The sequence below is a fragment of the Phaeoacremonium minimum genome (assembly GCF_000392275.1).
Source record: "Phaeoacremonium minimum UCRPA7 unplaced genomic scaffold PA7_03_scaffold_518, whole genome shotgun sequence".
Lineage (NCBI taxonomy): Eukaryota > Fungi > Ascomycota > Sordariomycetes > Togniniales > Togniniaceae > Phaeoacremonium > Phaeoacremonium minimum.
In genome coordinates, this window is record NW_006921420.1 from 47,935 (window position 1) to 70,588 (window position 22,654).

Consider the following 22,654-nt stretch of genomic DNA (forward strand, 5'->3'; position numbering starts at 1 on the left):
TACTCTATAGGGCTGAGCTACGAGACCAAGCCAACCTTGTCGCTCCTTCGACAAGCGATAACTAAGGAAAATCTCATTTCGCGCATATCACTGGCGGAGGGTTATCTCGCTTTAATGTGTCAAGAGAAGCAGTCATCATGGAACCCTGCTGCGCCGCTGTAGAGTGAGTTTCACGAACAAAACGGGAAAATACACGAGGTGCTCCAGTGGCTTCTTCACAATGGAATGCTATATAAGCCACCTAATTCCGTCGTCGAAGTCAATTGATTTAAATGCGACGCGAAGAGCATAGAACACCACATTGTCAAGCTTGCATCTTTTGTTTGATATCATCTATTACCCTGGCAGCTTTATTGTCGCTCTCCAGTAGCAATGCACTCCCGTCTCTCATTATCAGTCCTTACCTGGCTTGTGGCTACAGCTTTTGCACAAACCACAACAACGCCCAGTACTACGACGACGGGAACAGCTCCATACGACTACTGCACCAGCACAACCAGTGCTGAAGACTCGATATTCACACCTGATGCGAACGATGTTATCCCTCCCATCCCATGCGAAGGTGCCTATTACGTCCAAGAAGGTTTCTGCTGTATGGGCCTAAATAGCACCTGCGTGGACGGCGACTGCGATTGCATCGACAGTGATGCATGGTGGCAATTACCACTCGATGACTGTGTCGAAAACAACCCACAGTGGTCGGGCTGCCCTGGCAATATGATGAAAGGTCTGTGTTGTAGCGGCCCGGATGTCGCATTAGAGGGCGCGGAATTGACTCCTGTGTGCCCAACTGGGACCCCGGTCTTCACAGTCAGAACGACGAATGGCACGACATCTACGAGCACTTTTCCAGAAGCATCGACGACGGGCATGTCAATTACGTCGCTTTCTTCGCCAACCGCAACATCACTCACTACCAGCTCGAGCCCCGGTGCTGCGGGGCGTACCGCTGCTCCTGGCGAAGTTCTGCTAGCGGCGATGGCACTAGCAGGAGCTGGGGGGCTTGTAGCGGCATTTTAAGATGGGATACTTTCAGCGGTTATGTCAGACTTTGGAGGAGACTTTGTTCTCGATATATCGGCTATAGTTCGGAAGCCAAAACACTGCGTAAAGTGGTACAGCAACGGCGTCTAAGGTGGCTCGTTCGTTATTCTATGTATAACATCGACGGAGATGTTTAGTTTCAGGGTCTTTTGGGGCAGGGCGGGCGCTAGTTCGGCAAGCATTTAGACTAGGCGGTCAACGTGCTGTGCCGTTGCTCACGTCAGATGAGGCGTCTCTTCAGCTGCTGAACCCCAACGTTATTTCAGAACCAAGTGCACTTTCATTCTACGTAACTGCCTGTTTCTCGTAGATATGTGACGCGCGTTCCCAACATGAACACTGCGAATGTTGTCTGCCTTATTGAGACGTTTTTATATCCATTATATCGGCTCCGATGGGTGAGATAGCTGCGCATGTGTGACAATTGAGCTAACTGACAAAAGTGAGAACGTCCTCTTCAGAAGGACTCAATATGTCGGCTTATATGTTCTGTCACAGCATGTCAAGGACAGATCACATCAGACTTTATCAACAGCAAAAATGCTCAACGTCCCTGACGATCAAACATGTCCCGAAAACCAGACGATGTTTCAGGGGTTCGAATGGTACTGTCCAGCAGATCACAAGCATTGGCTACGATTGAAAAAGGTTATCCCTGATCTTGCAACGCTTGGGATTACGAGCATGTGGATTCCACCAGCAACCAAAGCCAGTTGGGCTAAGAGTAATGGATACGATATATATGACCTGTATGACTTAGGAGAGTTTCATCAGAAAGGGGCTAAGCATACCAAATGGGGGACAAAGTCCGAACTTGTTGACTTGGCCAACACCGCGGATGCACACGGAGTCAAGCTGATATTCGATACCGTGCTAAACCACAAAGCTGGTGCCGACTTCACTGAAACAGCATGGGCCAGGAAGGTTGATCCAAATAGTACGGCAGGCTGAGAGAAAATGTCAAATACACAATTCACTGACAATACGATAGACCGCTTGAAGACCATTGCTAAACCTGAGAAGATCGAGGTGTGGACCGGATTCGACTTCAAGGGACGTAATGGTGCTTACAGTCAGATGAAATGGAACAAAGACCATTTCACTGGGACAGACTACGACCACAGAGGGAAAGCTAAGGCCGTTTGGCAGTTTGAGGGCAAGTTTTGGGCTAATGATGTTGATGAAGAGTTAGGAAACTATGACTACCTGTAAGCTATCATCACAAGCCCATGACTTCGTGCAAGCTCACAAAGTCTAGCATGTTTGCCGATGTGGATCATAGACACCCGGAAGTCCGACGTGATATCGCAATATGGGTGATGTGGTTGGCATCCCAGTTGAAACTGGGTGGATTGCGACTTGACGCGATCAAGCATTACTCTGGTGGCTTCCTGCGCGAGATGCTTCAACATATAGACCGGACTATTGGGCCGGATTGGTTCATAGTTGGCGAGTATTGGCGGGAAGACTCGGTTGTTCTCGCGAAGTACATCGAGTATATGAACCACCGCATATCTCTCTTCGACGTGAAGTTGTGTTCCAACTTTTCGCGACTGTCCTTCCAGAAGGATCCAGACCTCCGAACAGTCTTTGAAGGAACACTGGCATCTCTTAAGCCACAGAACACTGTTGTGAGTGATTCGCAGCCGAATAATGCTGTTTCTGCTGACGAATCCTAGTCCTTTGTTGTAAATCATGACACAGTGAGTCGCGCGCAGGAAAGATTTGGATGCATGACTAACCGTCCACAGCAAAAAGGACAGTCGCTAGAGGTCTGAATGATGATGATGAAAGTCTTGAAACTACAACTGACTTTCTCTTAGACCCCTGTTGCTCCATACTTTATTCCGATGGCGTACTCACTCATTCTTCTCCGCGCTGACACGGGTCTTCCATGCGTTTTCTACGGGGACCTGTACGGCTGCATTGAACCAGAGGTCGATGGCAGGACGTTCAGTTCTCTGGCCAGTGGAGGGGTTCTGGTCCCAAAACTCATGCTTGCTCGCAAGCTCTACGCATATGGTTCTCAGCTGGATTACTTCGACCAAACCAATTGCATCGGATTCACCAGGACTGGCCATCCTTCACGATCAGGGGGTGCTGGCTTAGCCGTTGTCCTCACCAGCGGATGGACCTTCGCTAGCAAGCGGATGTACGTGGGAACAAGACATGCTGGCGAGCGATGGACCGACATCCTTCATTGCTGCTGGGGTGAGATTATCATAGACGAGAATGGATGGGGACTGTTCCCAGTCGGACCTCGTAGTACAGCCGTATGGGTGAATAGTGCAGCAGAGGGCAGGCAATTCATGGACAGATTTGACTTGTAAGCACCATCTCCAACAACCTCACACTTCTCGTATTTGCTGACTTTGTTATTTTGATAGCGATGTCGATATATACGACATCAAGCCACGACGCGAAGGGAGGAGATCTATGAGTACGGCAGCAGATGCCTTTATTCCATCTCGCAGCTCACCGCAATGGTTGAAGTCTGCTGACACTTCAAGATGAGCGATATATCGGCCCAATATAGGGGTAATACGTAATGTAGGACTATCACTTAAGCGCTATGGTACATGCCGGAATCTCGACTCAATGACAAACAAGTATAAATCTATCGTGATGTGGATGAAGCAGAGTGATAAGCGCCCACCTTACTTTCAACGTTCAAGCTTGAAATACCCCCAGCGCGGATCACACGTCGATATTGATTCCTGAGAAGACAATGATTGCCCCCGTGTAACAGGCAGCGCTGATGAAATAAGGCAATCCCAGAGCAACGCCACCGAGCCCAATGCCACGAACCCATAAAGTTGCCATCAGTGGCGCACCGAGGAGAGAGCCAAGTGTTTTGACGAGCATGACAATCGAGAATATGTGGGTCTCGGGCTCGTCATGGCCGGCACCACGGCTCTCGTTCGATGGACAGATATACGGCGACTTGAGCAAGGAGAGTGTGAATATTGGCAGTGCCGACCCTAGGGCGTAGATAAACAGTGACGGGACAAGTAACCACACTGTAGCAGCTACAGCAATAGCGAGAGCCCCTGCGACAGAAATAGCCAGACAGATATTGGCGTAGCGGACGTTGACTTTGTCTGTAGACTGAGTAGAAGAGCTCGACCCTGAGCGCAAGATCCTCGGTATGACGACAGTGAGAAGAACAAAGTTGACGACTGCTTTGCCAGAGATCAAGTAGCCCGCCGAGGCAAACGTCCAATTATATCGCTTTGAGATGTACTGCACGAGCAGTTTCGTGTCGGAACTCGCGAGGGAAGCCAGGAAGAAGGTAATCAGCATCAAGGTAAAGTTTCGAGGATGGCTGGCCAGAATATTTTGCAAGCTTTTGAAACGGTTGACAACCGATCGAAACCATGACTGGTCGGAGTCTTGGGCTTTTAATAACGGTGAGGAAAGAAGTGGGTGTGATTGAGCGTCGTCATTATCGCTAAATAGTTCTGTTGATGAAACGGTGTGGTTTGGAAGCATCGATATAGCCGGTATGGCGCAAAGGAGAAGGCAAATACCAAGCCAGAATGGCAGCCATAGGAGACAGCTCATTGTGGCCGAAGCCAAGGCGGGTCCGAGCAGTGCCACGACGTACGATATCGAGCTCATATATCCAAAGTATGATGCTCTGACAACAAAGTCGTCCGTCAAACTTGCAGCGAGGCTATACGTAATAGAGTTGAAGACACAATCGCCACCAAGGAATGATAAGGAAGGACCAAGCAAGATTGATCTTGTTGGTAAGGCATGTTCAAAGTACCCTACCATCACCGCCCATGAGATCATGAACACTCGGGGGATAAGGTTGAGTAGTAGGATTGCCCGCCTTCCATACCTCTCAGCAACGAAGCTAAGTGGTATTGTCATGATGAAATCTGGGCCATATTAGTTGGGGCTAGTTGTCGCACAAAAAACATCACTTACCGCCGACAATCCAGGCGGTCTCCATTGCTCCTTGAATCCATCCAAGATCTTGCTGGATACCATTGAGCTTACATAACTCTTCTGGAATATTGCCATCGGGATTCCTTGCCGAGGGCTGGTGTTCTTCGTAATACTCACGGCAGAGGCGTCTCTCGACTAGCCTATTTAGAGGAAGTTGATATAGACTTGCTGCTAGGTTGACGAGGAGGAGTAACGCTAGGAGAGCGTTGATGGGTTTCTTATTAGGTGCTTGGCGTGCGAGATGGACTTCGGCTGGCTCAGCACCATTCTCAGCCTCATGAAAATTATTGCGACTCGTCATTCCCATGAGCTGAAGAAGGTGGCTTTGATATGCTAAACGCGTGAAGTATCGCCGAGCTTGTCTTTTCTAGGTGCGCAGAAGTTGAGATAACGGTGGACCCACAATCTTAGTAAATGCAAAGCCGCATTAGGTGCAAGACTCACTACACACATACATGCATGGATTTATGAGTGTCGGCTATCGACAGCTTTCCGTCTGTGTACTCTTTTCCCAGCGGTAAAGACGAGTTTCAATTTCCTGAGTTGATTGAATCCAAGTGCAGAGCTAGTAGAGGTGACTGCAAATGCTTCCGCAGCTCAGACACTCGGCCGAAACCGAGCTTGGTATAGCCCAGGTTCACGAATTTCTTACTCATTTTGGCCAAACGATCGTTTAAGATATGCCTATAAGTCTTTGGCTAGTCGCCTTGTCTCAATTGAGCTGTAAGTAGAGCTAAGTTGTGCTATATGAGTTTCAGATAGGAAGAGCAAAGCCCCTGCCTGCCTTAACTCTTCGGATTTCTAACGGAGATCCCTGAAGACATTCCTGTCTTTTGCTTTCAACAGTTACTTGAACTTTATCTTGAGAGGAGAGAATCCTCAATGAGTTACCAGAGTAATCTTGCTTTCCTAGATCAAGTATATTGCGTTGAGCATGCGAAATGTCAACAAGGGCTGTCACGAAGTAGTGCCACTGTTTCAAATTGCTAAATTGGACAAGTATTAGGAAATGTCATCTTAGTTGTGATATCCGATAAACAAAAGACATTATCGCATTCATTCCTTCTATGCTCAAGCAGCCGGGTTAGAAGATGGGTTAACATCTAGACTTTGCGATATTGCCTCTGTTCTCTTACGTGATGCTTTCCTTTGGGCGTCTAAAGTCAATCTTAGCCCTCGGTCTCCAAGATGATCTCGGACTACAGCGCGGCTTACTCGCTATACAATGGTTCTGCTGACGCAATATTTGCCCATGCGCTGCCCTAATGCAGGCCTATGTAACATCGGCAAGATGGTGAACCAGAGTATGGGGCTGGGCCTGCCAGGGACGGCCCGTCAATAGTTGGGCCAGCCCTGTAAATTCCCCGCACAACTGCCTGCCCCCGGCGGCAGACTCACTATGCTTGGGTGATAGGTTTAGGTCACATTTAAAATCACACATCTGGTACAATCGACATGATCTTTGGTAATTCCTACGTTCTCGTTAGAGGCAACTCGTGTAGACACTGAATCCTGGTTCATGAAAATGAAGCTCCTCAGTGGGTTGGGACTTGTAACGCTTCTCTTGGCCTCAACATATGCCGGATCTTCAGGGCAGAGGAGTCAACATCGGCTATTCTCAAGTGCATTTGGATACCCAGGAGTCAATGCTTCATATGACTATGTCATCATAGGAGGGGGCACTGCTGGGCTCACTTTAGCAGCTCGTCTTGCTCCTCATTACTCCGTAGCAGTCATCGAAGCGGGCTCGTTCTACGAGACTACCAATGGCAACAACAGCGTGGTTCCCCTGCTCTCTCTGACGGGCATTGCCTTCATTGACCCCTCGGAAACGTTCACGCCGCAGCCGCTGATGGACTGGGGACTTGTCACAGAGCCGAGCCCGAATGCTGCGGGAAGACGGATTCACTATGCCCAGGGCAAGACACTTGGTGGATCGAGTGCAATCAATACCATGAGCTATCTTCGGGGCACGACGGGCTCGTACGGGCGGTGGGCTGACGCGGTCGATGATGAGAGCTACACGTTTGAGAATATGCTCCCGTATTTCAGGCGATCAGTACATCTTACACCACCTGATGTCGTTAAGCGCAACAACACCAACGTCACCGTGGCGTATGATCCAGCAGCATTCAGCTCTGATGGCGGCCCCCTGCAGGTATCATGGAACAACTGGGTGGATCCAACTTTGACTTGGCTGGCAAAGGCGGTCGGGGAAGGGGCCGACCTGCCAGTCAGCCCAGTAGGCTTCGAGAGCGGCAAGTTGGCAGGTAACGGCGCATGGGTGCCGAGCACGATCGAGCCGAAAAAAGCGGTGCGCAGTTCAAGCGAGAGCAGCTTCTTGCGCGAAGCCATTGAGGAGACGGATCTCATCGTGTACACGTTGGCTCAGGCCACAAAGATTCTCTTTGATCAGTCAAGCCCGCCCAAGGCTGTCGGAGTGCAAGTCGATACCCAAGGATTAGGATATACAATCTCTGCGAACAAGGAAGTCATCGTGTCGGCAGGCGTGTTCCATTCGCCGCAGTTGTTGATGGTATCCGGTAGGTGCCACTTGGCTCTACCCATTAGAGATTATCGTTGCACTCACTAAATTTTGTAGGTATCGGGCCAGCATCTACCCTCTCCAGCCTCTCAATACCCTCGGTATCTGAGTTGTCTGGGGTAGGTCAGAACTTACATGACCCAATTCAACTGTTCGCCTCATATCCTGTCTCAACACCGTCAGGGCAGACCTTGACGGCAAATCCGGACTTGCAGCCAGATCTTTTGAAACAGTACCTGGACGATGCAGCAGGGCCGTACAGCTCAGCCGCTGGGTATATCGCGTTTGAACGCATCCCAGAAAGCTACCGCTTCAACTTGACGAACGAGACGCAGTCGAAACTGGCGGCTTACCCTATCGACTGGCCTGAAATAGCTTACATTGTGGGTTCCTTTGTCGGCAACAACCTGACAACCATTGGAACGACAGCTGCGTTTCTTCCGATCGTCTTCTCCAGGGGAAATGTCACCATCCAAAGCCCGAGCGCCCTGGACTCGCCAGTCATATTCCCGAACTGGCTGAGCGATCCGGCCGACCTTGAGATTGCCCTGACGGCGCTGAAGCGGCTCCGAAACGATATCTGGACATCAGCGCCGGCGGATGCCATCAAGGCTGGACCGGAGTTCTTCCCCGGAGAAGCGGTCCAGACGGACGAGCAGATGCGCGACTACATCCGGCAGCAAGCCAGTACGATATGGCACGGGTGCGGCACGTGCGCCATGGGGAAGTCTGGGGATGAGGACGGTGTGGTGGATAGCAAAGGCCGCGTGTTTGGCGTCGAAGGACTGAGGGTGTGCGATGCAAGTGTGTTCCCCTTCTCCATCCCAGGCCATCCGCAATCCGCCGTTTACGCGTTGGCAGAGAAGATTGCTGAGGACATCTTGAATGCGGCGTAGTCGATCTTTGAAGCTTAGCAACACATATGACGGGCAAGAAGCAACTCGTGTAGTACCTAGTTCACATAGTATACAGCGAAAAGACCACACATGCACGAGCGAGATTGATGGATTGTGAAAGAGACCTCAACATGGATTAGCTTCATCAAGGAGGCGGCCTCCAGACTGTGGCTTGGGAAGAAGGAATTGTTGGCTAAAGTTAAGGTTAACGGCTCCTGAAACTTCAGTGTGATAACGTTACCCAACGTTAATAACGGGCCGTTTGCCCCGCGCCATTACTGCGCCACAGCTCTGACGAAATTGGGCCTCCTCCACTGAAGACTGGGAGAGCTGAGGGAGCCCTCACACACAGCCATCAGAGTAGCGCCAACAAGCGGCGGGGTTGGCGGGCAATTCATTCACTACTACGAGCAAGATGGACGGGGATGAAATGGCGTGCATCGTCTGCTAATGGCGGGCGGGCGCTTGCTGAGGGGAATCCTTTCGTTCCTTTCGTATAACATAACCGCCGCCCTTTCACGAAAGCTCAATAAATAGGCCCATTCAGCTTTGTCACGACCTCACCTCGCTCCTTCCGCTTTTGTTTCCGTCCTTTTGACCATCCAACATCCACCCCCGACCCGATTCATCGTCAGTCGCCATCTGACAGCAATCAATCGCAATCATGTCGGCAAACGACTACTACGCAGGCGCCGGCGGAGGCTATCAGCAGCAACAGCAAGGCTACGGACAGCAGTATGGCCAGCAGCAAGGCTATCAGGGACAGGGCCAGGGACAGGGCCCGCCTCCCGGAGCATATCCCTCTCAGGTACGCACTCAGCTCTGCTTCCAGACTCGATGACCACAGCTGATGTTGATCCTAACCGCAGGGCGGATATCCTCCCCAGTCGCATTCGCCCTACAACCAAGGCCCCGGCTACAACGCTCCTCCTCCCCAACAGCAAGGCGGCTACTACGGAAGCCCGCCCCCTCAGCAGCAGTACGGCTCTCCTCCACCTCCTCAAGGCTATGGACAGCCGCCGCCGCAGCACGGATACGGCTCCCCTCCTCCTCCTCCACATCAGGGCTACGGACAGCCGTACGGCCAGCCGCCCCATGACAACCGCGGCAGCTCGCCCTACCCGCCCCAGCAGCAATACGGCGGACACGGCCAACCCGGCGGCGGCTACCCGCCCCACGGCGGCCACTCGCCGCAGCCGCCGCAGGGCTACAACGCCGGCCAGTATCCCCCCGGGCCCGGCGGTGCGCAGCAGGACGAGCGCGGCCTCGGTGCGACGCTGCTCGGTGGTGGGGCCGCAGGCTGGGCGGCGCACGCTGCAGGAGGAGGGGCTCTTGGCACCGTGGGGGGTGCCATTGCGGGCGCGATCGGTGCCAACATGCTGGAGAACAAGTTTGAGAAGAAGTGAGTATTCCCCCTCGTTGCGATGCGTCTACATCTGTCTGGGCCACAGCTGACTGACATCTACGCTGCAGGCACAAGAAGTACAAGGGTCACAAGAAGGAGAAGCATCACAAGAGGAGGGGCAGTGGCAGCTCGAGCTCGAGCTCAAGCAGCAGCGATAGCGACTAGAGTGAAGATGCATCCTCTTTCGCGTTTGATCTGGTGCCTTAGTGGATAGGAATATCGGGGTTTGCGAAGACGCCTGATGTAAGGTGCTCTGTCAGACGAACGCCTTGCGATATCTCGTTTCATTTTGTCATGTAGGATACCAAATATTGGCCTGTGGGATTGCCAATTACGTTAAGCGTAGAACCTCGTTTCCCTTGTGCACCTTGTGCATATTGTGCCCATGTCCTAGATCATCGAACTCTTAAGACATTCTTTCTTATCAGTGCTTGGCTTCGAGATCTTCTACGGCCACTTCCGATCCGCTCATCCACTCGGTTCGGGAAGTTTGGCCCCGCCGTCGGTGCACCCGGTGCCGACCACTTAGTTGCCGATGATGTCCTTATCGCGGCGCCTTTCTACGAACTCTACGAGCTCATTTTTGAATTGTTCTTTCTCTTATGCCTCAAAGTATCGCCTGCCTTGTCTCGCCATAAGTCTTGTCATAATGTCAGATCCAGAAGTCAAGCGGTGGCAGACGCTACAAGATGGGCTCGATAAGCTGTTCATGACGTCGGCGCCGATGCCAACGGCCGGCAAAGATGAGGTCCTCATCGAGATACAGACAGTGTCTCTTAACTACCGTGATACCGAAGGTACATGGCGACTGTATCGAATGGCTTTGATGTTGTTGCTAATTTCGACGCAGTTGCAATGGGTCTCTACAACCACCATAAAGCCATCGCCACAGGCTCACCTGACCCAGTCGTCCCGTGCTCCGATATGTGTGGCATCGTAACAGCCGTGGGCGAGGGCTCCAAGTGGAAGGTGGGCGACCGGGTCATGGCTATTTTCAATCTTACGCACTTTACCGGACAGGTCAAGCCACATCACCAGACTCAAGGATTAGGTCTCCCTCTGGACGGCGTTCTGCAGACTCACGCCGTGCTGCCAAGTCAGGCACTGGTCAAGGTCCCGGACTATCTCACGGACGAAGAGGCCAGCTGTCTCCCGATCGCGGGCGTTACGGCCTGGATGGCCATCAACGGCATGCGGCCGATGGGTCAGCCGGGTGGCCAGGGCGAGGTGATCCTCATACAGGGCACTGGAGGAGTGAGCATCGCGGGACTGCAGATTGCAAAGGCAAGCGGTGCAACAGGTACGTGCTTCTACGAGTCGTTTCACTCCGATCCGCCATCATGCTGACTGTTCTCAGCAATCATCACATCCTCGTCGGACGAAAAGCTAGAAAGGGCGAAAGCGCTAGGGGCTGATCACGGTATCAACTACCGAACAACGCCCGCATGGGCGGACGAGGTCATGAAAGTGACACACGATGAGGGCGCAGACATCATCTTCGAAAACGGAGGTGCCAAGACGATCCGCCAGTCTTTCGATGCCATAGCCTATGGCGGACTCATCAACTGCATCGGCTATGTCTCTGGCAAGATAGACGATCCCGAGGACCGGACGAATGTGAATGTCCTCTGCCTGAGGCGGACTGTGACTCTGAAGGGGATCCTAAACGGCCCGAAGGACAGATTTGAAGAGATGGTCGACTTCTACACCAAGCACCAGATAAAACCTGTCGTTGATAAGGTCTTTTCTTTCGAGCAGAGCAAGGAGGCAATGAAATATTTGTATAGTGGATCGCATTTTGGAAAGGTTGTTATCAAAGTTAAGTAGTGAGAAGCGGACAAGAACGCTCACCACGTAGACCTCCGTAAAACAAGCATAACAAGCACAGGGGCTCTTGTAAAAGGATCGACCTGCGCATGTTCCAAGAGTCCCGTCAGCACAACATGGTTAAATGCATTTAGGCATAACAGTCTTCGGCCTACGGTACATCAGACCACCGTCGAGTGCACTAGCTTCAAAGCACAGCACTTGACGCGGTCAAGCACTAAGAACACCAAAGAGCAGGAGTGGAGTCTCAGCTGCTGCACCTAGTACTTCATGGGATTTGGACATTACTCGGCGATACCGGATCAAGATTCATTTAATTAAAAGAGCTGCTTAAATTCGAACCCGGCTCTATTCGGCCTCACGCTGTTCCTACTACAGCTCTGATGCTCCAGCTGTTCCCCCAACACCATCCCTGAATTACGCCAACCCTGGGTCGTTCACCTCATGTCTGATCTATGAATGGCAAAAATCCTCAACTTCCCTGGTCTTAGATTTCGCTACCAAATGGCGGGTACGGAGGTGCAATGACACCATCGCACGAGTTCCGAACAACGTACGGGCTCGAGGTCGCCTCGTTGCTGACGAGAACCTGACCAGACGGGGCCGTAACGTTGAAGTAGAAGCCGCCGCCGTACTGCGCCTGGCCATAGAAGAAGCGCAGTGGCACGTAAGTGCCAGCAGGAATGGTGAATTCGAAGGTAGCAGAGCCTGCAATGTGATCGGGCTGATCATAGCGGGCCTTGGCATCTGCGTTCTCATCGGTCCATCCGGCGTACGCCTTGGCTCCAATCCAAAGGTAGACGGCGTCGTTGGAGTACGGGATGTCGATGCGGTATGTGCCCTCGTCACATGCATAGAGGTAGGTGTGGTGGTTGAGAGCGAAGAAGTCCATTCTGAAATCTACGGTTGAATCGTAGATAGGGTACGGCTCACCGGCGATGCTTTGGTACAAGCCGCCCACGTAGTTTGTTGTACTGACGTATATTGGCTGGACATCCTTGTATGAGTCTGGGTGGAAGGTGGAATATGTTGTGTCTTCATTCCTGGCCGAGTTGTTGTAGTATGCCCAGTTGAACCCGAGGTTGTCGCAAGAAGGTGGCACTGGGCAACTCGTTGGCGTAGACACAGACGAGGAGCTGGTACTGGATATCGAGGTCGACGTAGGCTCCTCACTTGTTATGGAAGGTAGGCTTGAACTCGGTGTCAGGCTGACAGTCGGGCTCGAACTTGGAATCGACTCTGAAGATGTCAGGGTGAACTCCGAGCTGGTTGTCGGGCATGGTGCCTCGGAGTAACTTAGACTCCATGTTGCATCGGATGTTGTGCATGGCTCTGTTTGAGTCACGGTGTAGTACTCCTTGATAGTAACGATTTCCTTCTCGGTGACTGTACAGTATTCTGTCTTGGTCGTTGTAGGCTTGCACTCATCGTGACGAACTTGAAGATTACGGCCCTGAATGTCGATAGCATGAGCATGTGCAGCACTGCTTGCAGCAAGCGAAGCCCAGAAGGCGCTGACCAGTTTTCTTTGAACGGCCATGGTCAATAATCGGTCTGATGAGGCAAAGAGTACTGCGAGTCTCCAGTCAACAAGACATGGCTCAAGGGAGTAACACATAGGTTCATCTCGTAGCTATATATGCATTTAGTCGATACCAGTGCTCAACTTGTTGGTCTTCGCTGGACCTACCGGAACGACATTGCCTTTTTGCTGCCCTGATCGGCGAGCTCAGCATCTACAATCATTAGTTTCCCAGCTGTCAAACCCATCTTGGTATGGCTGGCACTCCTCGTGGCAGCTGAATCGAAGTTCAGGGACGATATCCCCAGTCCGTCCCCACGATCGACATGTAGATGTAGGATTATTGGTCTAGCGCTGGTTGAGCTAGCTGCTGACATGTCTGAACGAGATCTAGCGCCCTGCTTCGTCCAAACTAACAGCGGCTTGAACGGGCACCAACACACAAGTAGCGCCTCAATTAGCGGTCAATCATCATTTAATCTTGACATCACGCTAGAAACTGTAGGTTCTATTGAATCCTTTATCCCTCGTGTAAAATATTTGCGTGAGCCGACAATAAGGTATTCACCAAGTGACACGTGAGACAGCAAAGTGTTGCCGAATGTACATCCACCAGCTGGCTAGCTGTCATCTATTCGGCCGAGCCGGAGAGGAGGTATCTGTAGCCAAGGATCACTATTTAGACGCACATCGTTGATTGCTGAACCATTCTGAGTGGTTTGCAATCCGTAGTGATAGGACATCCATTTCAGTTATTCAGACCATATAACGTGCATTTCTACCTCTGGAGGCTGTCCGATGATCCTCTTGTCGATGCTCTTGCTGCCCCTTGTGTCACAATCACAGGAACAACAGGCGACAACCGACTGGTGGCATGGTACATTGCAGCCGCTGTATTGCTGTGAAATGATTTGATCTTCTCCAATGAAATTCACCGCAGATAGGTCAAATGTCAACCAAGTTCTGGCTTAAATCAAAGCCTAACAATGGAGCAGGACAGCTCATGACATTCCAAACAGAGAGCATGTGCTGTGGGGTTGGACTGCTTCTTTTGGCAGGCAGGAGGGTTCAATTTTCAGCAGTCCAAACCACCTCGATAAGTACATTTCTGGCTGGGTATATGTATCTCTCGGTGTTAACAGCTTCGCTTGAGCAGCGCCAACAGTCGCGGTTATGGAGGCCGCAAGCCTGGCTTATAAAGTCGCACGCTCGCATCTGTTCGTTGAGAATATTTTAATCTTTTTGACAGCTGCTTACTCGTGTCTAAGGCTGTCATTGGATTCAACACAAGATGGTGTAGGGTTAACCGATCATCATGGAGGCAGCTGCTGAACGAGTTCGTCAATCTTGTCACCGCAGAGGACCAGTAGCGCAAATTCTGTGAGTCCTTCCAAGATCCCCTGGGACGGAACTGGATTAAACTCCTACAAGCACTCTCCTGAGAAGAGATCTTGTTAAGTCGTGGAGAGTAACAACCTGCGAACCTTGAGCTCAGGTTGTGCGGCCGGGGGCATCTACGTTGACCATCATGATTGTTGTAACACATGAAAGCCAAGCTGACGTTTGAGTAATGCAGGAACAACAGATCTCTAGCTCTGGCCAAAGTTGTTTTGATGGGTTTGAGGTTAGTTATTGTTTCCAAGATTGCCATACCCATCGTCCATCATGCTTGCCCTCCTCCATAGTGAAGTATCCTTCGGCCATCCGCTAATAGCAAGCCTGCCACTCGTTGCCACACATGTCAAAGTAAAGAACGCATTCACTACATCCAATATTCTTGCACTGGTCATCGAGCCAGCAGTTTGTATAATCCCTGCAAGCCCGCTTGAAAATATCTCCCTCCCTTGGTTTTGCGCTGAAACGACCACGGTCCCTTTTGTTCTTTTTGACGCAGATCTGATCTGGGCCCTGAGAAGACGGATCGGTAGTGTTAGTCTTTGGAGGGGAAGCGATAGGAAGCATTATGTGAGGGCAGAGTACGTACCAATTTAACGGTGCGAAACCCGTTGGCCTGAGTACCGTTGATCTGAGTACCGTTGGTCTAAGCTACGTTGATCTCGACGTCGCCCCGAGCAATCTCTACTAGGGCGGACTGCACAGTCAAGACCACGGCAGCCATGGCGAAGGTTTTGAAGAGGTTGGCTTGCATGTTAGGCGAGACGATGTTGTTATCTTCGGCAAGATGACGAAGAAATTGTGAGCATTGAGTTGTCATTCAGCGAGTGGGAAGAAAGCTGCTCTATTTACTTATATAGATCCAATTCATGGTCCTGTTCGGAAGTACCCATCGGGGCTTCATCGTTGATATCCGTTCATCATACACCAACAGGCACGCCTCATGCTCATTAACCCCTGAAGATACAATGTTGGTTCATCGGTCTGCTTATCGAAGTTACCTTGAGCATGTCCGTCTAACAGCGGATAACAACCTCGTCATCTCCACCAGAATGATTGGTGCAAGAATAGTATGAATTATAGGTATCATTGCGCTATAGGAGCGACATCAGTTCATTCTGCACGCTGCCAACCGACATATAGTTTATTCTATACGTAGGCAGGTAGGCAGGCAGATGGATAAATCTGGCTTCAAGTAAGAGTTTCTATTGTTGATTTACTACTTTGAGAAACTAATCTTAGAATTATATGTTGCTTTTATAATATAACGTTAATAATATTTATGATTTATTCTATTCTTGTACTAATTATTCTAGTAAAAATAAAAGTAAAGAATAAAGAATAGACTATTAAAAGATTATAATAAGTAAGATACTTAAATACTTTTGATTTATAAAAGATAAATAAAAAAAGAGAATCTTAAAATATTAATTAGTAATATATAAAATAAACTATATATCAGTTAGCAGTATATAAAATAAACTGCTCGTTAGTTATCAGCGTGTAGAATAAACTACATGTTGGTTGGCAGCCTGCCTGCCTGCCTGCCTGCCTGCCTGCCGGCCAGACCTTGTCTGTCCTGACTGGCTTCCAAGGGTTTTTCCTATTTCATTCTGCACGCTGCCAACCAACATTCCAAGGTTCTCTTCCTTCGTTCGTCTTTATCGAACCGAAAGCATCTACCCCGCTCATTACGACCTTTCGACGGTCCATCCTTCGTCTTTTGCTCTCATCTGCGCACTGCACTGCCCGCATCTTCGGTTCCTACCTGAAATCCAAGCACATTCTGCTATCACTCTAGCTCGAGATCTTTAAGTCACGCCGTCATCGCTTGTATGAACTCGCGAGCAATATGCCGGATACGCTGCCTGCAAGTGCTCCTCGAACTCTTCGAACTGTGTTTCTTTTTTCTTCATTTTCTCAGTATGCTAACCATTCAATTGACCAACTGTAGAACCCCACCATACACCAAGCTGTTGCAAACCAACAACTTCCAGTTGACAACATGTCTCTCCGCGACATTAGGAAATCGATGAAGGACGATCCAAACGGAAAGTGCATAACTATGTTAGGCTGGGACGGTGTGCTTCGAATCTTTGATGCAGAACGGAATATTCTCGATGCAGTTGGCCTCAACCCGGCCCAGATCAGAGAATACTACGATGGTCTACCGATGCATGAGAGATTTCTCACCGCCGACGGCCGCAACGTTTCGCATTGGAAAATGTTCCACCCTGATGCGGAAAATATTCCTAGGAAGCCGACAGAGGAGGAAATTGCTAAGACGAACGCCAGGTTCGAGGAGTTGAGAAGGCACGGACTCACATGCTGTGGTTCAGGCAAGTCAGCAGACGAAGGGGAATCGAAGCCGTAGGGTACAACCAGTCATTGGTCGCAAGCCTCGCCAGACTCATTTAAGTAAATTACTGGTACACTATCCTCCAGCCATTTGTTGCATAACCTGTTCGCTTCTTTGACGAATTTGGGCCCATCTCTTCAGATGGCTATTGAGTCTATCTTTGATTTTTCTCTACTTAAGTAACCAAGACTGATCTATCGTAGCTAGCATCTTACTATCGTCTTATCCTCCTCATGATGCAGATGTGCAGGTTTGCTATATCCTCTTTCATATGCCAAATCTTTTGACCTTCTCTTGCTCGGTAAGGATGTTACAGTAAAGAGAGACAATAGATATTTGAGAAAAGGGGGCTAGATGGCACACCAAGGCGGGAAGCAGCACCACTCGCCCCTCGAGAGCTATCAGAACTCGTAGGTACGGCATATTTGTCATTGGCTAAAATACGATAAAAGTGAGGGGCAAAGAAAGAAGAAAAGGAATAGGCAGAGGCTCAGGAGAAGAGGCAGTTTGGTATATTTATCATGATCTATATACTCTATACGAAGAGTCAGGTACACCAGAATGTCTTGATGGTACCTTTTCAAGGCTCAATGCGGGGCTCTGATTGGCTGGAGAGTAAGCGACCCACCAGTAAATTCAGCCAATCATGAGCCAGAATTCTCGACCACGGCACATGCATTCTAGGTGACAGTTTGCTCCGACACAAGGAACTGCCCTAACTAAAAGGAAAACGCTTAATTAGACGGCGCCAATAGTGGCATTCTTTCCGAGTTCATCCAACAGTTTCGGTAGCATATTGAGAGTGTATGCACTGTCTGCAAACTCCACTATCTTTTCGATTTGTTTTCCATCTTCGCTGAACTTGAGGATCCATATGTACTCATTTGCGTACAGTCCAATGTTTGTCTCCGAGTGTGAGGTGAGTTGCAAAGTTACCCGCCGCGTGACTTCATCCACCACCGGCTCAGTCCCTGGGACTATATGAAGTTTAAAATTATGCATCACTTGTTTCATATCGGCAATGAACGCTGAATATTCTGAGTTATTCCTGGGTCCCACTGGTATTGATGACGGTAGGAGCGTGTGCGTGCATGAACTGGTTCGGTCGGCAATCACTGACTCAGGAGTAAACTTGTCATGATTTTCAAGGAATAAATATGCACTTTCAAGCAGTTGTTTGCGCTTTAAAGACATGTTGAGTCTTGTTGCTTTGTTGTGATGGTTGACCGTTTGTCGAAATTGAGGGAATGGGGTGCGACTATAATAACTGGAATAAGGACAAGTGAAAAGATATGGTCCAAACTGGACCTAGAGCTAGTGACAATGACCACGACGAAAGCTAGGGGATAATCTGAAAGAGTGTGCTACAATTTATACTTAGAGCCGGACCCATCAGTCATTTAGAACGTGCAATGCTGAGATCATCAGCTGACGCCATCCACAAAATTGACCGCCTTGGGACCACTATGACGGACTATATAGAAGGGAAATGCAAGTTTGATGTTAGCTATCTACTATCATTCGTGTCAGACATCAGCTTATCGATGTCTCTTATCTTTGACTACCTATAATGATCCTGTGGAAATAAAAGGCTGTGGCCAAGCAGTGCGACTTTTGCGCTTCTGACATAGAGAACTAAGAAAATGCATTAACAGTCGGCAGATAATAACAGTAATCGAAAGAACGTAGCTTTATTCTGTTGACTCTGGCAGTGTTTTTAATACAAGAAAGTCTCTTTGGAGCCCACAAAGGGATGAAATTAGATGGTGGCATGCTGCCTAGCTGAAAGCTTTTAAAAACTGGAAAATGTCATGGTCTAGTTTCTGTCCAGTCCCATGTAGGATCAAACATTCTCTTCTATTGTTGAAGACTGTCTCACCAGTGGTGAATGTTGAGAAAATTTCTAAGCGGTTCGCCTTAGGCAGCTTTCGAGATTTCGACTTTGAGCACCTCTTCAATAGCACTAAAAGTTCATGACTCCATTTCCCTGCTGGAGCCTTCCTCTCTCCTACCCTTAAGCTATTCCAAGGACTTGCGCAACCATTTGCGCCGTCGCACACAAGCCTTTCTCACCTCCTCATAATGTCATCGCTTCCCGCCAAGCCCCATGATCGAACCTTCCAAAGGAGGTTGGTCACAGTCCGCAAAGTGACTGGAGTCCGCACCATCAAGCGAAGTCGAGCCGACTTGGTAACGGTGGATCATAGTTGGACAGTGGTCGCTCAGAAGGAGGAATACACGATCGGCCAGATAGTCGTCTACTTTGAAGTCGACAGCTTCATCCCGTCAAGCGACCCCCGGATGTGGGAATACTCTCCCTGGTTTATCGAGTTCGACGGCCAAAAGGGATATCACGTCCGGTCAGAGGTCACCTATGGCGAGCTGTCGCAAGGTCTCATCTTCCCCATCGAGGCGTTCAACAACATCGAAGCGGTTCTTATCGAGAAGCAACGAAGCCACGACCTTGCAGAAGCATTCAGAATACTGAGGGAGATGTCATTCGAAAGCGATTTGGGCGTGAAGAAGTGGGAAGTACTCGAAGACACCAACGAAATTGTTCTCGGCAAAGCACCCGCATTCTTTCCGCGACCTGGCGCGCCACGAGCTCAAAATCTTCCACGACTGTTCGATCACCGTGGTCTTCAAATTGATTACCAGATTACAGAGAAGCTAGATGGGTTATCGATGACGGTATATTGCGTCAATAAGAACTCGGTGTGGTGCCGTGCCCTCCCTCAGCTTTCTCCAGAGTCGAAACAAGAGACAGCCACCCATCGGGTCGGCATCGCCAACCAGAAATACGATATTGCCGAGCGCGAGGAGGATCTCTACTGGCAGACGGCAAAGCAAGCCTCCTTGTTAGACAAGATTAGTAAGATCGGTGGAAACGTGGCAGTTCAGGGCGAGCTCGTTGGACATACTATCAAGAGAAACAGCATCGGATTCGGCCCAGGAGAGCACCGATTTCTCATCTTTGACATCTTCGATATCGATAAACAAAGGCACCGTTCGACCAGTGAGGTTGAAGCACTATGTCGAAAGCTAAGCCTTCCTCACGTACCGATCATTGCGCACTGCAAACTTGGAGAGTTTGCAACTAGCTTGGCCGAGCTTTTGGAGAAGGCCGAAGGCACTGGGATGTTAGGAAAGATGCGAGAGGGTCTGGTATTCAAGACGAAGAGTAGTACGGCCGCATTCAAGGTCATTGCAAACTCTTGGCTTCTGGAATACGGCGAGTAGGCGCTGGCTCAAGAAATCTGCCGGGCTTAAAGGATTGATCCGCAATTGAGAGAACGTGTACTGCGTAGGGTCATCTTTCACTAGAGATGGAAGTATTTGTTTGCGATGAGCCATTGCATCTCAGGCAAGAGGCTGAGACAATCGGCGTCTACGACAGGTGATTAGATCGACAAGGGGCTGTTCTTGCGTGATTCAAATTTGGCCACTCCGGCCACGGCTTAAAGTTCGGTACACAAGTGTGGGAGGCACGTTCTCTCTAACTTTACATGAAATGTTCACTCATTCAGGCTCCTTTTACATTTTTTTTTTTTTCTCAAGAGCGCTGCAATTAAATTCAAAACAACGGCGCCTGTAGAACATCCGCGCCTTGAAAGCGGTGTGGTAAACTAAGCTGACAGAACCGCCAGGCGCGGTTCCTCCAGGCGGGACAACCACGGGTGATTGACCAGGGGTTCGATAGGCAATTGGACAACCGCTGAGGCGTTGTACGACAGACTGATGTCATATTATCACGACCCTCCCTGATCCTGATATGTTTGATACTCTAATATGATAAAATGTTAGTCACTGCTTCGTTCACCATGACGTCCTTCTACGCTGATCATGCCTTATTTTCAAAGTTTATATCCTGCAGCGATTACACCTTGGTTGCGCGAAACTATCGAGCCTGGTATCGGCGCAAGTCCATAAAACCACTAGACGATAACTACAGCGACAATTCTTCTTCTTTGATCAACCTACAACCATAGCGAGCCGGACCTACGCCGTAGATGCAGTCCATCTTGCAAAAGACCACCGGCGTTGGGCCTATACCTCAACACCCAGAGTATCTCAATGGCCGTGTAGCCGTGGTAACGGGGGGCGCCTTCGGGATTGGCTTCGAGATAAGCCGGGCCTTGGCCAGCGCTGGGTGCAAAGTCATCATGATCAATCGGAAGGAAGAACAAGGACTAGATGCCCTAAAGGCGATCAAAGAAGAGTCTCCTGGCGCCGAAGTTGCTTGGGAAGAATGCGATCTGGGGAACCTCGCGCAAGTGAGAGATGTGTTTAGTAAGCTGCGAGAGTCACTTCCAAGACTGGATTTCCTTGTGCTGTCGGCTGGGATCAATACAAATCAGTACGATGTAGATGCAGATGGAATCGACAGACACTTCGGCGTCAACTTTCTGGGCCATTTCTACGTTTGCAATCAGCTCTGGCCACTTCTGCGCAAGACGAGCAAGCAACACGGCACACCAGCACCCAGAGTTGTGTTCGAGGCAAGCGAAATGCACAAATTCGCGCCGTCAGATGTCCAATTCGCTAGCCTCGAGGAGATCAATAACCCTGACATGGACCCTAAAAAGTTATATGGTCGCACGAAGCTCGCTCTCATCCTATTCGCAAAATATGGTCTGGCTGGCAAAGTGGTGAAAGACAACAATGATCATATATTTGCCGTATCAGTACACCCTGGAGCGGTAAGTCTACCCAGATTCTGGACCATAATGAAGCTACATCGATGCTGACATCCTCCCAAGGTTAATACGGCCATGCAAGAGCAATGGAAGAGTGCTTATCCAGGCTTAACTGGCAAGCTCGTGGCGTGGGCATCGAAAGCTGGAGGTCGTGATGTTAAACAGGGCTCGTATAGTGCCCTTTGGGCATTGACTTCGCCTGAGATTGAGGAGAAGGGCCAGAATGGTTGGTATTTCACAGATCCTGGTAAAACTGGTTCGGAGACCTCTCTGGCTTCAGATCCAAAGCTGGGAGCTGCTTTGTGGGATCTAAGTGATCAAATCATCCGGGAGAAGCTTGGGGATGATGCATTGCTTGATTGGAATGCTTAGATTACTATCTAGTAATTTAGACGAGACACCAAAGCTCTTATCTGCTAGCAATTAGGGATACTTCCCAGTCGGCGTAGAACCTAGCCGACACTTTGCGTCCTTTAAGGCCAGAAACACGGACTCTTACCTCCCGATTTGGTAAGATGTCTAGCATGTTATCCTCCCATAATGGTTCCCGATCCGTGTCTACCTCCTTGCCATCGTAGATAGGCTCCAGCCACACGCCTTTGAGGGGCTGATTAGCTGACACAACGACTGTGTCCTCCCAAAGCCCTGTTACATGAGTGACTCCAGATTCTCCTTTCTGAACTGTGACATCTATCGAGGTGTCCACTGGCCAGTATAAATAGCGAAATGGCTCCGGCCAATCGACATGACGTGCGAGCGCTGCCCGCGTCTTGATGTCCACTAAGGATAATTCAAGAATGATTAAGCTGTCGCTCGTCCATACTTGTTGTGCTGCAAGCTGTCCAAGTTCATTGTTCTGCCCCGGCTTCAACGAAACCTGTCGCTCTTGATCATTACCAGCGAGCTCAGTCCAACTTCCACTAGCAAAGTCGTAGGCTCGAAGAAGAAGCAGACATTCTACAACTTTTGGAGAGGTATTATGAGCCCAAATGTCGAAAAAAGGAGGA

General features: G+C 49.8%; 5 protein-coding genes across 5 annotated transcripts; 4 read left to right on the forward strand and 1 right to left on the reverse strand.

Moving 5' to 3' along the window:
* Positions 1–1,771: 1,771 nt before the first annotated feature.
* On the forward strand, positions 1,772–3,858 carry UCRPA7_7346 (putative alpha-amylase protein; the record flags this gene model as incomplete). Its single annotated transcript, XM_007919878.1, has 7 exons — positions 1,772–1,793; positions 2,036–2,252; positions 2,327–2,675; positions 2,724–2,747; positions 2,868–3,196; positions 3,432–3,484; positions 3,794–3,858. The coding sequence occupies 7 exons, from the start codon at positions 1,772–1,774 to the stop codon at positions 3,856–3,858; spliced, it is 1,059 nt and encodes a 352-aa protein (XP_007918069.1).
* Positions 3,859–6,456: 2,598 nt separating this feature from the next.
* UCRPA7_7347 (putative gmc oxidoreductase protein) lies at positions 6,457–8,442 on the forward strand (the record flags this gene model as incomplete). Its single annotated transcript, XM_007919879.1, has 4 exons — positions 6,457–6,466; positions 6,702–7,544; positions 7,604–7,665; positions 7,780–8,442. 4 exons carry the CDS (start codon positions 6,457–6,459, stop codon positions 8,440–8,442), a joined length of 1,578 nt encoding a protein of 525 aa, XP_007918070.1.
* A 664-nt stretch (positions 8,443–9,106) lies between these two features.
* Positions 9,107–11,674, forward strand: UCRPA7_7348 (putative alcohol zinc-containing protein; the record flags this gene model as incomplete). Its single annotated transcript, XM_007919880.1, has 6 exons — positions 9,107–9,250; positions 9,312–9,844; positions 9,916–9,968; positions 10,510–10,644; positions 10,698–11,147; positions 11,205–11,674. 6 exons carry the CDS (start codon positions 9,107–9,109, stop codon positions 11,672–11,674), a joined length of 1,785 nt encoding a protein of 594 aa, XP_007918071.1.
* A 487-nt stretch (positions 11,675–12,161) lies between these two features.
* On the reverse strand, positions 12,162–12,981 carry UCRPA7_7349 (putative conidiospore surface protein; the record flags this gene model as incomplete). The annotated part of the gene is made up of 2 exons (XM_007919881.1): positions 12,162–12,717; positions 12,848–12,981. The coding sequence occupies 2 exons, from the start codon at positions 12,979–12,981 to the stop codon at positions 12,162–12,164; spliced, it is 690 nt and encodes a 229-aa protein (XP_007918072.1).
* A 6,051-nt stretch (positions 12,982–19,032) lies between these two features.
* Positions 19,033–20,190, forward strand: UCRPA7_7350 (putative rna drb0094 family protein; the record flags this gene model as incomplete). The annotated part of the gene is made up of 1 exon (XM_007919882.1): positions 19,033–20,190. One exon carries the CDS (start codon positions 19,033–19,035, stop codon positions 20,188–20,190), a length of 1,158 nt encoding a protein of 385 aa, XP_007918073.1.
* Between the last annotated feature and the right edge of the window lie 2,464 nt (positions 20,191–22,654).